Source organism: Urocampus carinirostris, chromosome 3 (assembly GCF_059441175.1).
Source record: "Urocampus carinirostris isolate Australia breed hairy pipefish chromosome 3, RoL_Ucar_1.0, whole genome shotgun sequence".
NCBI classification, from domain to species: domain Eukaryota; kingdom Metazoa; phylum Chordata; class Actinopteri; order Syngnathiformes; family Syngnathidae; genus Urocampus; species Urocampus carinirostris.
In genome coordinates, this window is record NC_142351.1 from 32,336,306 (window position 1) to 32,354,710 (window position 18,405).

Here is an 18,405-nt window from a genome sequence, read left to right on the forward strand (position 1 = left end):
TTGGGAATAAGCGTTTTTTTCTGTGCAAGGGAATCTCCCCAAATCGACGAGCATTATAGCAGGAAACTTTCTTTTTGTGCTAGTAACTTACAGCAGTCAAAAACTCCCATAATCTCCAGAACATGCCCCCCCCCCTTTTTTCCTTATCATTAGTTCTTTATGTTAATAAATTGTGTGTGTTGTCTCCATCGGCCTGGTTCATTGATTCCAATTTCTTGGAATTATTAATTCATATCAGAACTCAAAGAGCACAAGTGATAACGTAATTTCATTTTTATCAGTGGCGGAAATTCTAGCATCCTTCAGAGAAATAAAAAGATTTATGGTGGAGCACAAGCAACACCTAGAGGAAAATTCGTTTATTCATTGCAGTAAGGAATAATTTGTTTTAATCCTAGCGATTTTCAAAATTAAAGCTAGAAATATCCCTACACACGATATGAACAATAAAGGTCCTAACACATTCCGCTGAGTAACTCCACATCTAATTCTCATGCAACTTGAACTACTGTCACCAATCAGTACGTATTGAAATCCATTCCTTCCATTATCTGCACCGCTTCTCCTCATATTGAAATCTATACGAGAGATATGACTTTATCTAGTGATGAGTAATTCTTAATACAACATGTTAATGTCATATTTGGAGTACCGTATTTTCCGCACTATAAGGCGCACCGGGTTATAGGGCGCACCCCGAAAAAATCGTTTTCGGTCCTATTTTTGACATACATAAGACGCACCGGATTATAAGGCGCTACAATGGGAACGTCAACAAAACAGTCAGATAGTTCAGTCAAACTTATTACCCCCTTAACATTCCCAAAGCTTGCAAAGACGCAAATACGTGTCGAGAACACGTGCGGATTGCGGTGTCCGTACGATGTCACTCAAATGCATCGTTCCATCATTCGGAAGGTTAAAGTCTTGGGATTCAAGAAATGCCAACCATTCCTTAGTTTCTATTTTCTTTTTCGCTCGCAACTTTACTGTGCATATGACAATAAATACTTGGAATTGAGTTTAATTTAAAAATAGACACTCCATTCCATCCATTATCTGCACCGCTTATCACAGAAACATCGAGTTCAGTCTGAAACAAGATACAGGGACAATATAAAACCCGGAGTAGCTCACCAAAGTCGTTGTGTTCATAATAATGTGCAGCCAATGTCCTCTTATATCCGTGAGGGTAGTAAATCCAGGAGAATAAAATATTTACAAATACAGAATAGAAAAAAATGCTTTCTGTATGCCGTCAGCCACGTGCTATATGCATTCATCTTTTTCGGCCAATTGCAGGCTTTGTTTTGCCGTTCAAGCAAATGCCAGCCTGTAAATGATAAAAAGGATCCTCCCCTTGACCTCCGAATAACTTTAGCCAATAGTGTTCCATTCAAATGATGATTGACACATTGGTTAGCCAATGAAACGCCGGTAAATAAATCCCAGCATACACCGCGGACTACTTGGCGTTCGGGGGGAAATCTAGTCGGCGGCGGCAAGTTAGTTGCAAGACTTTGCGAATTAATTTTGTTCCATAAATAAGGCGCACTGTATTATAAGGCGCATGGTCAGCTTTTGAAAAAAATAAAGGCTTTTAGGTGCGCCTTATAGTGCGGAAAATACGGTATTTGTTATTCATTGTGTTAAAATCCCTCCTTAAATCTATCGAAATACCAGGGAAATATAGCTTGGCTAATTTATGCACTATATCTTGCATATGATCGATTAATGCCAGAGCCGTAAAAAAAATTCTCTGAAGCCATAATGACTATCATTTAGTAATTTCTACTTGATAAAGAAGCTTTTCAAATGTATAGCCAACATGTTCTCCAGAATATTTGATAGCTGAGGAAATCTTAATATCAGCCAATGATTTCTAAACTGGTTCATGGTGTGAGTGTCGTGTCCTTTAGTAAAACGTGGAAATTACGGTGAAAAAGGTAAAATAAATTACTATTAGTAGTATTTTTACTTTTTTTACCATTGTAATATCTTATATTAATACAATGGGACATCGTTTGCCCATCCCTGCTTTAAACAAAGAAGATAATTAATGTGCAGAACAATGAGAATTAAAAGGCGCACAAGCTCTTTTTTTACTTCCTTTTGTAAAATCATTTGGAAGAGAATTTTGATTTTGGGATTACAATCTGTGAAAAAAAACAAACCATGTACTTTTTGTCCCCGGGATTTCTATATTTGGAGTTCACATGAAATCTTTATCAGTTTCTAAACAATATACGTAAAAAGTAGCGTTAGCATTGCCTATACCTACATTCAATGTGTTTATTACACTCACTGTCTGAAACACACTGAGCATTGTTTGGGTGTGCTGTGATTAAGGTTGAACAAAGAGCCCTTGATGGTTCTCAACTGGCTGAGTGTATCCGGCGTCTGAAATTTTCTTAGCCGTAAAACTCAGCATTCGCATTTTTAGTCAAAAACTAGCATCTCAAGGAAAGTGAAGTGGAGCAGAACACGCCTGAACATGCAGTTGGACCAATCAATTGTGTTTCTTAAGTATAGTGTGAACAATTCAATCATCAACTTTCCAGCATAAATAATCAAGAGCTTGCCAGCAACCAACTACATGCAATTATCCGGATGATTGTTTTTATTATAACCACCACATATTGCTGCATGAAGATTACAGTTGAGGGCTTCTGTATTACATTACGGCTCTCCAAAGGGTGAGTCGGCAGACTGCTGCTAGCATGTGGTGGTATTCTACATGGGGCCTGTCGTCGCAGCCTGAACATATGTTCCCACAATATGCCTGTCCTCGGTAGAGAAATTAGCAAACATTAACCGCTACAGGACTTCTCTCCCTAACTCACTGAACCGGGTAGCTTTATCTGTTTTGAATATCTTGTCTTTGTTTAGCTGGCAGTACATGGACAACATGTTTTTCAGTTGTACGTTAAAACGACACGTCCACTTTTACAAATATTTGCTATTTTTTTTTCAAGTGGTGTAATACTTTAAAATCAAACCTAAATGGGAGTCATCTTATCGTTTCAAAAACTAAATACAGGGTTTGTACACCCTTTTCATGGCCAAATTCAAGCACTTTTTAAGGACTTTCAAAGCAAATTTTCTAATTAGTGTCTAGTATGATTAAAAGAAACAAATCCAGCATGAATTATGTATTTTGTAGAGCTACAGATAAATGAATGACACATGGTAACGAATGCATGAAGTGAATGAGTGGATGCTTGAAATTGACATGCTCCCCGGCATTAAATGACATTCATCATTTAATTTTACGTTATTTCATTTTTTCATACTTGTTAATGTTGTCTCGTTAGTTGCACTTTTCCATTCGTTTTGCAACGTTTTTGGTCATAAAGTCATGTTTTGTGGTCCAACACTCTGGGCAGCTCCATGAGTGGAGGGTGGGGTCCTGAGAGTGCAGATAACCATTTTGTGTGTGTGGAAATGAGACCGCAAAGAGAGGAGCGAACAAATATGGCGAATGTATATAAAGATAATGCGAACGAGAAAAAAAATAGAAAGGAATTCAAACTAACTCACACCGGACATCAATATTGTCCCCTGTAGTGTGCAACATAAAAATGCTTTTAAATAGAATTGTAATCCAGCAAAGTAATTCTAATTTTTTACAAAATATACCTGTAATGTGTTTTTTATATATAACTGTAAATAAATTATTTTTTTGAAAAATTCTGATTACGTGACGCCGTTACATGGATTTCGTTATTCCCTGAGCCTGATAAAACGGAATGGAGGCAAATAATGACCATTCAATTCCCACGTTTAGAACTTTACATCTGTATCCTTTCCGTTTACAATATTTTGTGACCTTTTTGGAAAGTACACAGCTTGCAACTTATTTTGAAACAATTATTCAGGACAAAAACAACAGTCAAAATGAACCTGCACAATATTTACTGCGGGAGGGAGACACATTTTAAGTGGGACATTAATTTATATGGGACAGGCTCTGGCATTATTAAAATTTCATATACAGACGCTGCCCTACTTACGAACGAGATCCAGACGATCGTTCGTCAGTAGAATTTGTTCGTAAGTTGCTTCAGTGCTTTGTTTTGTATGTTTAAGGCTTGTAGAAGTAACCTGTATTGTTTTGTCCTAAAAAAAATAAACATTTCATAAAATAATACGCTCTATAAAGACAAATAAAATTAAGCGTAACTTACTTTTGGAAGATAAGGTTCAAGAGGTTCTCCTCCGTGTTAGAGAGTGGCCGAAAAAAAGCTACCCAACTATTTTCTAAACCGCATCAAGCTTTCTTATTCCATTTTCGTTATAAAAGAAACGGCTCGCCTCTTCTTTACACTTTACATCAACCATATTGAATTGATGCACGAGATATTGAACAATAAAAATGTCAAAGTTCTTAGCACCCTGGAGACAGTATAGACATAGTATAGACAGTATAGAATGTTTACACAAAAACTAGGAAAAGGATGCAGATTTTTTTTCTTCCGGGTGGATAATGGGTGACCTCTCACAGCGCCACACGCTTTTTTAGTGGCAGAAAGAAGCAGTACAATACTGTCCCGAAGTCGGAAAACTGTGCACAATACAAAATTTAACTTACGGGAATGTCCGGATATTTTTCGACATCCCGAATGTTTTTTTAATATCTACCGTTCGAATGGTTGTAAGTAGGGGAACGTCTTTACGTAATTTTAGGAAATAATCAAATGTCACTCAGTGAAATAAAACCATCGAAACAAATCTTGTGATTGTCAAGAAGCACAAAATAGGCACGCAAAACACTACACCTCTCTAAGTTGCATGGCCATTGCCAGATTATATTCGGGATTGTTATTAAAAATAAGGAAGTGATTAAAGTAAGGAAATCTTTTGAGGGCATGACAATCCTCACAAGTGAAAGTTTTAAAATCAGTAAAATCCTTTGCTGTCTTTACCCCCGGCCCCCTCATCTACAGTATCTACACCCGCTACTCCACTCGACTCAAGTCACGTTATTTGGTACGTGGGAGGAAATCCGAGTGCCTCGGGCATCGAGGAGGAGAGAACATGCAAAATCCACACAGGGAGGTGGTAGCACGAATTGAACCCAGGACCTCTGAGCTGTTAGGCAGACGTACTAATCAGCCTTCTATATGTACATTTTTTTATACTTGTATTCAGTGATATTCATGTGTTTTACACTAGTAGTACACTATACTATTTTGGTATTCTTATTTGGCACACTAGAGAGAGAAAATGCATTAGCTACCGGCCCAAGGCATAAGCGAGCTAAGCAGCTGCTTAGGGCTCCGCAGCCAATAGGGGGCCTCCAAGAGTGGTTATCTTTTTTGGTGCCAACATTGTCTTCATTGTCACTTTGTGTGTCCACTCAAAAATACTTCGACAGAAATACAACAAAAATACTACATGATAACTACAAAACATAAAATATAGTGCTTAAAAACAGGGACCTCATAAATTATTTTGCTTTCGTTCTGAAAATAAAATAATCTATATAATTACGACAAAAATACTACCACAGTAATACTATATTACAATATACTACTACAGAATTGTTTACTCCAAAAATTTTACAAAAGTCAACGACAGTAATATTACAAAACTACTAAAGAAAAAGGCAAAAATAGGACCATGGAAAAACTACTTAAAGTACTACTAAAATACTGCTTTGGAAACACATCAATTATAATTCTACCGAAATACTAAAGAAATACCAATACATAATGATATAACATAAAAAACTATTATAATATTAATACATAAACACTACTAGAAGAGGTTTATAACAGAAAATACTGCAAATTACACCTATAACTATACTACCAAAATGCTCCTACAGAAATATCACGAAAATACTAAAAAAAGAAAACTGCAGTAGCACTGTAATACAAAACTACTACAGATATACAACAAACATTCTTATATGGAAATACTAGAAAATGCATCAGAGCTAGTGCAAAATAATAATAATGATAATACTACAGTTATTGTACAAAATACTATAATCATAAAACGACTGTAATAATACAAAAATACTAAGAAAATACTAAAGATATACAACAACAAAAAAATCAACTTTCAAAAAAAGACAAAAGTACTATAAAAATACATAAAAAAATACTACAATGGAAATACTACGTAAATAAACTCTTCTTTTTTTTACCTTTTTCGGGGGTCTGGGTTGGTGTTTGGACTGTATTTGAAACAAGCCTTTTCTTACATTTACCATTTTGTTGCTAGACTAACAATAAACTGCAATGACAAACATAAAGCCACTAAACAACAACCAACCTCCCCACCCCTTATCCAGCACTTTCCTTTTACCTAATGTGTTGCATGTCCTGGAGCAGCGTTGCTAAAAGTAAGATATAAGCGGATAGGCACAGTGGAAAATACATTTTGAAGGCTCTTTGAACTTAGTCGGGCATCGGTAAGACATATTCTACTTTCAACATTTTAAGCGTACCCTAAATGACGCAACCCACCTTTAAAATGTGCCCAGAGATCTGCAGGTAAACATTTTAAAGGAAAGTATATAGCTTTTAAGCCTACCAGTGATTTAATGCGCAAAATCATAACACAGGAAGTTTCACAAAAAATTCTTACCCCGTTTTGGCAAAGTTAGTCCAGTAGGTCATGACGACGGCACTGAGCATAACGTCATTCTTGGAGAAGTTGCAGTTGAAAAGATCCGTCGGGCCGATCATGGGGATCCCAAACACGTAAGGTACCTCGTCGCCGTGAGCTGAGTCGGCCCAGCTGGGCTTCATGTCGCTTTGACAATGGTGATAAAAAGCATAAAAGTAGGTGGGTGACCCATACTGTGCATGGAGATCAGCTGTGGCCACTGCTGGCGCCACCCACTGGTGGTCTGTGAACAGCGCCACTAAGGTCTTGCGCCTGTTTTCCGGATTCTCCTTGTCCGCCCAGTCGGTGTACATGAACTTAATTGTCTCGCGCAGGGTGTCCTTACCCTCCGGGTAGCCGTACAGATGATCCACAAAGTCAGACACGGCAAAGTCGAAATCATTGGCCGACACACCGTCTTCGCTGTCCACAATACCGTCCACAAACTTGAAGCCCTCACCTTGATTGACGCCAAGCATGATATCGTAGTTGAGGAACTCGCCTTGTTCCATGAGGATTTGGGGGTCGTCCGGTATCACATCGCCATCGATCACTGGACCGAAAGCGATGTGGTACTTTGCCGGCGTCACGTACTGCTCGATTAGCTCCTTGTAGTTCTTGTTCTGTAGGCACTCAACCAAGTCGATGGTGTCCAACATGTTGCAGCCAACCTTCTCAGCGAGTACTCTTGTGTACTTCGCGGGTTGGTAGTTGACTGCCCAGCTGGACAGGGCTGTGCCACTTTGGATTATGGCTTTCTGGAACATATCTGAAAATACCATCGAGGGTTAGGACACAAAACACAATCACTCAATGGGCTAAGTGTGTTCTCAGTCAGAAAATACTTAAAACAATAAGAGAGAATATATGAAGTGAACACAGTGTTTTTTGAAAGCCACCTTCCCTGCTGTTTGACAAGATAGTCCACAAGGTGATTTCAGATTGTTACCTGCAGTGTGTAAATACGTTTTCACACTGATTGATGTTGTAATGCATTGATACGGGACTAAAACTCAAGAGTAGTTAGCCTCTTTGAAGCCCGTAGCCCGCACACTCGAACCCGTTTTCAGCTGCACCGTTTTTAGATATACTTTAAAGGAGCTGTATGGAATTTAGAACTTTTTAACTATCTGCTGCCATGTCCTGACTTAAAGTCCCGATTTCAACCATAGTCAGCTTGTCCGTGTGCAAGTAAATGCATTTCTTAGACGCGCTAAGATAAATAATTCTTTTTTCATCTTTTTGGGGTTTTGGGTTGGCGATGGACTATTCTTAAGATAGGCCACTTCTTACTTTCATCATTTTCATTCTGCACCACCGAATATGAAGAAAAAAACACGGGGATGAGCATGAAGTAACTTGCCACCCCTCCCCCTGCCTAATGTGTTATGCGCCCCAAAGACCTTTGCGAACAGAAGAATAAAAGCATAAAGGCTCGGTGGAATTTTTTTTATAAGGGCTCTTTGAACTCAGTTGGCCACTTTTAACATATATTTGATATAGAAAATATTCTACTTTCATTCAAACACTTCAAACAATGGACTCCACCTTTGAGTTGCATCGGATAATGAAACGATTCAAATTAGTGATTACCACAGAGTCAGATGGTGATGATGAAAACAAGCACCCTTTTTCTTCTGCGATAAAATAAAAACCCACATTAACGGCTTCGTAGCTTAAAATGTGGTGTAAAACCTATATCTCTGGACGAAAGGGCCAGAGCAATCGTACTGTGGAGAATAATACCAAATTACAACACAAAGGTGAGAAGTCATCTTTTTGTATGGTTTTCATTGGTGGTATCCGCGGTAACAGACCAAGTAGCATTTGCCTGTCATTGTTCCGCAAGGATTAAAGGAAACTCCAGTAACCCGACAATGATTCTGATGATTCGGAAAGGGAACTATGGTCTGTTTGGTAGATAACTTCCCCAGTTCAATCCAGATGTATAAATTTAAGATTTTTATTGATTTTTAGGGGACAATTTTGAAATATTCTTAAAGAAGAGAATTCGCTGTATTTCAAATACATTTTGATTGTTTGTTTGTTGTACATGATTCAATTGTTTGTTTGTTTGTACATGATTCAGATTGAATCGTTTCTTGTACATGATTCAATTGTTTGTTTGTTTGTACATGATTCAAATTGAATCGTTTCTCCGGCGCCGTCACGAATGGCAGCCACTCCAGCAGCTCCCGTGTTATTTTCGATTGTTCTCAGTTATTTTCGATTGTTCTCAGCTTAGGGATGCTGCTGGAAAAGTGAATTTCCCTTCGGGGATGAATAAAGTATCTATCTATCTATCTATCTATCTATCTATCTATCTATCTATCTATCTATCTATCTATCTATCTATCTGATGTGGCACAGAAAGTTTAGTAACAGACACAGACAGAAATTTCCATTGTTTTGACATCATTGCTCCAATATAGGAAGACATTTTGAACCCATTTGAACCTTGTTTGTTTCAGATAAATTTGGGCTTTTAAGTATTTCTTTTTATTATTTCTAACTTTTCAAAGTAAAGTACATATTGTGCAATGCTAGCTGCCTCAGTTCAACATCATCCTGTAGTCACTGAGTAGTTTTTGGTGTATTGCAAGGTTTACTATTTTCTATTCCTGTCTAAAATTATGTTCCTTGATATGTGGGCTTTAAATAGCTTACTAATTAAAAAGGCTTACTGAATACGAGGAAGTGAAATAGGTTCACTTACTGGGTTTAACGAAAAATCACCCCAAAATAAATCCATTTGAAATACGACCTGGAAGAGTCTTTTTTTGGGAAGCATGAAGCTTTAATGTATTGTAATGACTTTATTTAAACTTACAAAAGATACTACAAAATATCAAAATATTAGACCTAACATAACCAAATAATGAAACATGCTTACATGCCAAAGCGTATGTGGTTGGAAATACGTACCTTCGGAGTAGTGCGAGAGAGTCAGCAAGCTGACACACGAGGCCCCAGCGCCAGAGCCAAAAATGGTCACTCGTTTTGGGTCTCCTTTGAAGGCCTGAATGTTCTCCTTGATCCACCTGAGAGCTTGAATTTGATCAAGCAAGCCATAGTTGCCCTTAGCTGCCTGGTCTCCCGTACTCAGAAAGCCTGCAGGGATGAATAGAAGCGGGAAATAAGCAGACGTCGCCTTAACAATTGGCAATTTTGGATGAACTTGTAACGTAAATGGTTCTCATTCACGGCCGTATGACAGTACATTGTACATCACAGGTGTAGTAATCGCTTTTCTTATTTCAGAATGTTCCAGGAAATAATAAAATCAAAAGCATGTATGCAGTTTATTTGCTGTGTGGGGATCGTGGAGGCTGCCATTTATCCATCCATCCATCCATCCATTTTTTGTGCCACTTTTTCTCACTAAGGTCACAGGGGGTGCTGGAGCCTATCCCAGCTGACTTTGGGCAGTGGGCAGGGGACACCCTAAACTGGTTGCCAGCCAGTCTCAGACATGCAACTCATTCGCTCATTCACAACAAGGGACAATTTGGAGTCACTAATTAACCTGACGTGCATGTTTTGCGAATGCAGGAGGAAACCGGAATGCCTGGAGGAAACCCACACAAGTACAGGGAGATCATGCATGGGGAGTGCCGCGGTGGTTGGAATTGAACCTTAGACCTCCGCTAACCACCCATCTGCAGGGCCGCCCAACTAATGTTTTTTTCCTTTTTCAAGAATCTCTATATGCGAGTAGATCAGGCTGAAAGATTTCCACCAAGAAACGAATTAACACATCTTTGGGAAGTATCATTTGCTCTTAATTTGTGACGGGAATGACATATAACATGATGACATCATTACATAATTTATATTTTTATTCTGTTTAATATTGGACACCAGCAAAGGATATTACATAGGATGCCAGTTGCTTATTACAACTATTATACCTCAATGTTGGTTCATTTGAGTACTAAACACTGTTTACATCATTGTCGCTATCAGCCAATAATGTTTCTGTTCTTTGACTGCCACAACCTTTCAGGCAGATTTGCTCTGATAACGTAGGAGAATTAAAGGTGCTGTCCGGAATTTGATAATTTTCTGCCCGGTGACACCATCCACAGGGCCGAAAATGCATACAAAAACATATGTTCTTAGGAGTATGAGTTGAATGTGGTCTTCACTTGATCCCTCGCTATTTTCAATTCCGTAACAAGTCGAGAGTACCCTCTAGGGCAGGGTTTTAAACCTGAGAGCTTTTTTTCTTGTTACTGATCATTACCAAAATAGCAACTCATACTATTAATATGTTGTTACAATGTTATTATGATGTTATTACCAGGCTGTCATTTTTAGAAATAGGGTTAAAACAATCACAGTCAACCACTAAAATATTGTTTTAAAGACACTGATTATATCAATCGTATGCAAGTTACTAGTCGGATGTCAGAGAACATTACTATGACCCATCAATGGTAAGTTTTTTTTGGAACCAGTTCACAGGCAACTCAGGTACTCTTAGGGAGCTACCACGTTTGTGACCCCTGCACTAGTGGCTGGCTGAAAAATCTATACAATTATTTGAACAAATAGAATGTAAAAAACAGACAAAAACAGACCCGCCTGTTGATGCTTTTTCAAAACAAAGTTCTCCAATCGGTGGACTAAATGATAAAAGGCGAAATTTCATTCAGACACGGAATGAAAGAAATCGAAATAAATCATGAGGCATTAAACATTTCACATATGAAAATCATTAATCTCTCTCTCTCTCTCTCTCTCTCTCTCTCTCTCTCTCTCTCTCTCTCTCTCTCTCTCTCTCTCTCTCTCTCTCTCTCTCTCTCTCTCTCTCTCTCTCTCTCTCTCTATCTATCTATCTATCTATTTGTCATCCTTTTTTCCTATGTCATAGTTGTGGCGTTGAGTAAGATTCGTCTTCCGCAAGCTTTAAAAACAAAGAACTTGTCTTCCCTGTTGTCACCGTGACTGGTTGTTGCGGGGCTTTATTTACGCTGTCTTTTATCGGGTAGCAGTCGTAACCGCACTCAGTTCAGGTTTCCCTTGCCTACTGCCTGCAATCAGCTTAGATAGGCTTTGGCACCACTGCAGCCCTCGTGATGATAAGCATTCAAAAGAAGAATGAATAAATGAATGACAAAATCAAATATTTTTATTGACAAATATATTCAAGAAAACAAAACCAATGGACGAAAACAGATACTTAATATGTCACACACTGCAGTAGTTTATCTTGGTTTTGCCATAGTTATGATGAAAAAAGGAGAGGAACGAAGAAAGGATAAGTAAAAAAAACATTTTTTCAAAATGTGTATACCTAAAAAAATTCTAAATGATGCAAATCACCAAGATGTTTAAAAGATTAGCCTTATGGTCGACAAATCGTGAACGTTACATACTCTCCACAGCCTTTTACGGACAAATAGTTGACTGATTGCTAGTCACTTGTTCTTTGTAGGCCTCCATCCATTTAGTCTATTTGAAGAAGAATTTCCTGCTTATGTGGCTTGACAGTAACGCTCCACGTAGCAGAGGCATTATCTATATGGCAAGTCTGTGCTATTTCAAGATTGCAATTAAGCTGTTTGTTGATAAGCACGACGGTTCGCCTCGGGTTTCTGGCTTCAGCCATGAGTCTTGGCATTTGCACCAGCGGCACCGCCAAACTAATAGCAGTTCATCAGGATAGCGGCATCAAGTTGTTCATGACACCACGCGGCATGCACCCGCATTGTAAATGTCATATGACACTATTCTAATATTGAAATATGCCACTGCATCTATATAATATCAACTGTATGAGTTTTCCAGTACTTATCATTTGATAATTTCAATCATTACATTGATAGTTTATTCATTTTACTTATTGAGATATAATTCATATACCAAATATTTAATCGAATTTTAAATGTTTCCATTTATTCAGTCATCACAGTCTCCACATTGTTAGAAGTGATATCTGTATGGCTAAGAAAAAGCCTGGACGCTCTCTCTGGATCTTATCAGACCACCTGAAAAATACAACAAGACCCAGTATGAACAGGTTCATGGAGTTTTGTGGATTTTCCACTCATTTGAGGCTTCATTCTTTTAAAACCGCATACATTTCCACTAAAACGACTGACTTACAGCTGTGTTCTGTGTTCGAAAGCCCAGAATAAATTCACTTTTTTGGTTTTATCTGCGTTATTGTGATTAAAACCTCAACGGAACTGCTTTGCTTCAGTAACTGTTTTTTAGATGTCGAGTCTCTTGACCCAGATGTTGATTAGAGCACGCAGGGGAGAAAAAATAATCTCCTCCTTCAAAAAACAGAAAAGCATTACGGTATCATTACGAAAATGATACCGCTAGGCTTTTCACTTGCCAAAACCTTTGGTCTTTTCTTTCATGAAAAATAAATGTTCATTGTTTTGGTGGCTGGCTATTCTGGGCTACTCAAAACTATGCTATGATATGCTAACACATGATGAATTGAATTCTCTTTTTTGTCATTTATAGCAATGTAGTGATCATTGTTTACAACAAGATTAGACAAGGCACTTAGACAAGGTTATAAAGACTTGAAAGAAAGTAAAAACTAAAGAAAATAATGTCAGGATAAATAGGAAAACATATTTAAAAGGTAGTGCTTGGAGACTGGCCTAAGTTGTAAGTGCATAAGAACCTTAGTGCGATAAAACATAGTGTGAAGGCATACAATGAGACCAGCTAATTTACAAAAAAACATGCACTTGCTGGCCATCATATCAAATTCAGAGTAATAGTGGCTTGTATTGTTTTACAATTGTTTTTGTCGTGCTATGAAAATATGTGAAGCTAATCCTAAGAGCAAAACAGGAAATATTAGCCTTGGCGTGTAACATTCAGAAAAACAAAATTGTCTTAATTTCTAGTCAGATATGGACTGGATTTCATCAATTATATTGGCAGAAATCACACTGAAAATGGGTGAATATGATTTACATTTCCTCTATCCTCCATTACGAGACGCATTCCCACGCAATCCTGTTTGTGCCTTACCATCATTAAGAATTTTAAAGAATAGACCTCTGTCTTTCGTGCTCACAGAAAAAAAACTACTAGACGCAGGAAATAAATTCAAAGCAAAGGACTTGCTTCAATTCACAATATGCTTTTCCAGCCCATTCGGTGGCTGGGGTTATTTATTCTCTCTGACTAGCAGAATTTCCCTATGACACTAATGAGATGTAAATAACAGTCGAGATATGAGAGCTTTGCTTATCATGTGGCGCCAATGATGGAAAATCATTGTTCACATTTTCCTATATCAACACCCCCGACCCACAAATACACACAAAATCACTTCAAAGCTAATATATTACGACATTATTTATACAAATTAACAAATAAAAACATAGACATGTTCACATAGATCACATTGTCCTCTTAGAGCATAGGTGTCAAACAGGCGGCCAGCGGGCCGGATCGGGCCCGCTAAGGGATTGAAACAGGCCCGTGAGACAACACTCAGAGAAGCACAAAAGAAAAACAAGCTGCAGGTTGAAATATGTCAAATTGATGTTGCCAAAGCCACTGTACTTGTATTTCTTTCTTTCTCTCTCTCTCCATCTCTCTCTCGCTCTCTCTTTCTCTCTCTCTTTCTTTCTCTCTCTCTCTCTCTCTTCAACACCTTTTCTCCCACTCTCTGTCCTAGTCTCTTTCACTCTCTGTGTCTCTCTTTTTCTCTTCCTTTGTTGCTCTTTGTCTTTTTCTCTCTCTGTGTCTTTTTAAATTATTTTGCTCTAACTTCATTTTTTCTTTTTCTCTTTCTCTCTTCCTACCCTTCGTGCTTTCTTTTCTCTTTTCTCTCTTTCAATCTTTCTATTTCTCTTTGGATTTCTTTCTTCCTCTCCCTATCTTTCTCCCTCTCTCACGACTTCTCTTTTTATCTCTTTTGTTTCTAACGCTCTCTTCCTCTCTCTCTGTCTTTGTCCCTCCCTCTCTCTTCTTTTCCCTCCCTTTTTCTCTTATTTCTTTATCTCTCTTTTTCTTTCTCTTTAATTTAGTAGTCCGGCCCCCGACAGAATGTTTGTTCTATCGTGGCCCCCGAAATAAAATTTGTTTTACACCCCTGTCTTAGAGAGTGAAATTAAACAAATATATAAAATAAGTCAGGTATTTCAATACCACATTTTGTCAGGCCAATTAAAAAATCTGATATAAAATTCCCTCTTTTGAGAGGACCCCAACGTAAAATTGCATATACCTTTAAAAAAGTCAAATCAAGTCATGTTTATTTGTATAGGCCTTAATCACAAGAAGTCTCAAATGCTACACAGATGACAGACTACTATTACTCCACCCCCTGGTCTCAAACCTACATGTGGACAAAGTAAAATGTAAAAACCTCAGCATAAGGAGAATGAACAGACAGCACACAGACATCGTCGACATGACATACAGGTAATAACAGAATGCCAAGTTGAGAGCTTCCTAAGGTCATCAGTTGATACTGTTATCTGTTACTGTTGTCAGTACATGTACCTTATAACAGGCTAGAATTGGAATACACAGATCTGGTGTTGGAGACATGCAATGAGTGTAGGCAAGTGAGGTTCTGCCTCACGTCTCATCATGGAAATATAAAATGTAAAATATATATTTGATGGTTATATCTCGATAGTGTGACAGTTATTTCTCATTAAACATCACCATTTTGGGATTTACTTTTTCAAAATCCTTGAATTTATACATTATGTCATGCATATTATCAATACAATTAATATGTGACGTATTACTGTGCTGAGCATCTGCAGATGCCGAGCCAGGCACACAATTCTCTTGCCTGATGGCAGAAGGCGATAGATAGACCAAGGATTCTGATTTAGCTCACACCTCAGCCCCAAACAACAAAATTAGTATTATTATAGTCTAAGCAAGCAAGTCAAGCAATCCAATTATATTTTTTTCTAGTTACATAGACTTATTCCATAATGTAGGATTACCTACTCTGTGAAACAATCATTGATCATGGAATGAGAACGAGGATTCTGTTTTGTGGCACACTTCAGCCCCGAACAATAGATTTAGTGATAGTATTTGTAAGCTAATAGCAAGTCAAACCATCCAGTATTTTTTTTCTCGTTGCATGGACGCTTTTGTTCAAAATAAGTAGCGGATAGACTTCCTTTATAAGATAAGGTAAGAAAATCCTTTTTTCCTGTGCCACTGTTTATTTCTTGTTTTCTTTTTCTGACAATCAGATAAAAAATGATTTATGATCCTTTATTTGTAAATTTGACTTGCCTTAACAGACACAAACCTCATGGCATTTTACTGGTTGGTAATCAAAAAACACATATTCATCCCTGCATCATTTTCAAAAAAACGGGAAGGCAAAAGTGTGTCTGCATCACCTATACAAAGCCCTTCGTGCAGAAAACTTTTCACAAGCACACTGACAACATGATGTTTATAGCAGTTAATTGTGCTCTATGCTCAGAAGATAATCCCCCCCATAGCCAAAAGTTGAGATTTGAATGAACTAAAGCCAACGACAGTGAAGATAGATAGAGCAAACACAGATCAGCTCCGGCAGCAACCTAGTATCGGTGCCAGTTTAGCTGTAATTTGGACGTGTTGATACCCACAAGAGACCCCGGGACACATCTGCTTTTATGAAATGAAATGTGAAATGAAATGATCTGCATTTATATAGCGCTTTTCAAGTCAATGACTTCCCAAAGCGCTTTACAATGTGCTCCACATTTCCCAATAGCGGCCTTGCAGCCATGTAAGGCGCTAACCTGCTTATTGAAGGTATTAAGGGTTCAGTGTCTTACCCAAGGACACTTCGACATGTAACACGGACGAGCCAGGATTCGAACTGGGATCCCTTGATTCCAAAACAAGCGCTCTACCTCCTGAGCTACTGCCGCCAATGAAATGATCTGCATTTATATAGCGCTTTTCAAGTCATTGACTTCCCAAAGCGCTTTACAATGTGCTCCACATTTCCCAATAGCGGCCTTGCAGCCATGTAAGGCGCTAACCTGCTTATTGGGGGTATTATTATATAATAATCTAGATGTCATGTTCCTTTTTCACTGCCTACTGTTTTCGTCTTTTTTTTTTTTTTTTATTTTATTTTTTTTTTAACAATTTTTCAGGTGTTAGTGGTGTCTGAAATGATCATCAGCTTTCTGTTCAAAGGCAGCATAAGTCATTAGTAGTTTGGGTTTGCCTTAACTTGACACTCAAAATAGGGAGAGAAAAAAATCCAGGGTCCTTACGCCTTTTTCATGGCCAATTTTCTCGCACTTTTTAAGGACTTTGAAACCAATTTCTAATATCCTCCACCATCATTAAAAGAAGAAATCCAGTGTGAACTATGTATTTTGCAGATCAAAAAAATATATATCTGAAACTCACATATGCGGTTTTTAATTGAATTCATTTTTTTATCCATCTAGTTGTTTTACTCGATTAACTAAATAAATCAATTAGTTATAGATACAAAATAGAACAATATACCAAACAAAGTGCCATTAATATGTCACAAATGCAAAAGGAAGTAATTGCCACACAGTTTGTATTTCAACAAGCATGGAAGCCAAGTTATGTTATTCGTATTGTACAATGTGGAACTCAAAATTTCTGAACAAAATAGTTTTTTCCCAATGATTTGGGCTTAGCATTGTCACATGCCCTCGTGGTTAAGGGATCTGTGAACCGTGAACCATGAACTGTATGCGCAGTGTGTTTATTTATTTATTTATTTATTTATTTATTTATGTAAAGAATAAACATCTAAAATGTTTCTATAAACACATTAACATGGATAAGAGGTGCATAGTGCAGCTTTTGAAAATCTCTCACCAAGAGGGAAATCTAGAGTATGGTGCTGAGGGGAAAATGGTGCTGTAAAATCGAAACCTTGGGGACAGAGTACGTAAAAAAACGATGACCGCCTTTATTTTCGGAGGTAATAAAACATATGTAAACTATTTTTATTCCCTCACCTAAAAAAAACGTTTCATGGAGTTGTAGAGATTACATGCAACACTCATACGTTAGGTTGCATTAACAGGAGTGTGTACATTTTTACATGTTTTGTATTTTTAAAATGTACCCTGTAAGCAATGTATAGTTGCCAAAAAATACCTCAAATGTTTCCAATCTTTCCGATTCTTATCACATAAATATGCACATAGTGTTGATACAATGAATATGCCCAGGATTTCACTGTTGGGCATCAGCCTGGGGGTGCCCAATGGCACAGCAGTGTTTCAAATATATAAAAAGTTCACTCGTGATGTGAAAAAAGTAATGCTATGATTTTCACAGATAAATAGGATTTTTTTTTTAATCCGTCAATTCTTTACAAATAATGTTTAAAATTAGAGATTTTTTTTAAAAGTGGGAGTGCTTTTTTAGATGGACAATCATTACACAAAGACTTTGTGAGAGACTGTATTGAAGTGAACATCTCTCATGCATCGCACTTCTGTTACAGTAACAAGGGAAAGTTTGTTCCTATTTTTTGACAGCGCTTGGTTATTTCGCACCGGATCACAGAGAAAAAAAAAAACTCATCCGTTGATCTGAGGCAAGCCTGTTTGTCACATACACACAGATCTACAGTCAGAAGGAACTCTGCATACACAGTCAACTAGGACTAAAATCAGGTCAGAATATCAAAATACACTTTTTGTAAATTGCTCCGTATCTCTTACAATGCGTAACACAAAAATGGATGAAAAAAAAACCCCAAAACTACTCTTTAACACAAATACTGCAAACAGTGTTAGATCTAGGCATCTGTATGAAACTGATACCAAA

The 18,405-nt window shown here is 37.7% G+C and overlaps 1 protein-coding gene across 1 annotated transcript in view; it reads right to left on the minus strand.

Annotated features, from left to right (window-relative positions):
• The window catches only part of LOC148369473 (neuroligin-4, X-linked-like), a 141,659-nt gene that overhangs the window by 3,202 nt on the left and 120,052 nt on the right, over positions 1–18,405 (minus strand). The window contains exons 4-5 of the mRNA XM_088331498.1: positions 9,544–9,729; positions 6,598–7,387 (exon numbers count right to left, since the gene is read on the minus strand). Of these exons, the coding sequence (XP_088187624.1) occupies positions 6,598–7,387; positions 9,544–9,729 (976 nt within the window). The remainder of the gene's footprint in view (positions 1–6,597; positions 7,388–9,543; positions 9,730–18,405) is intronic.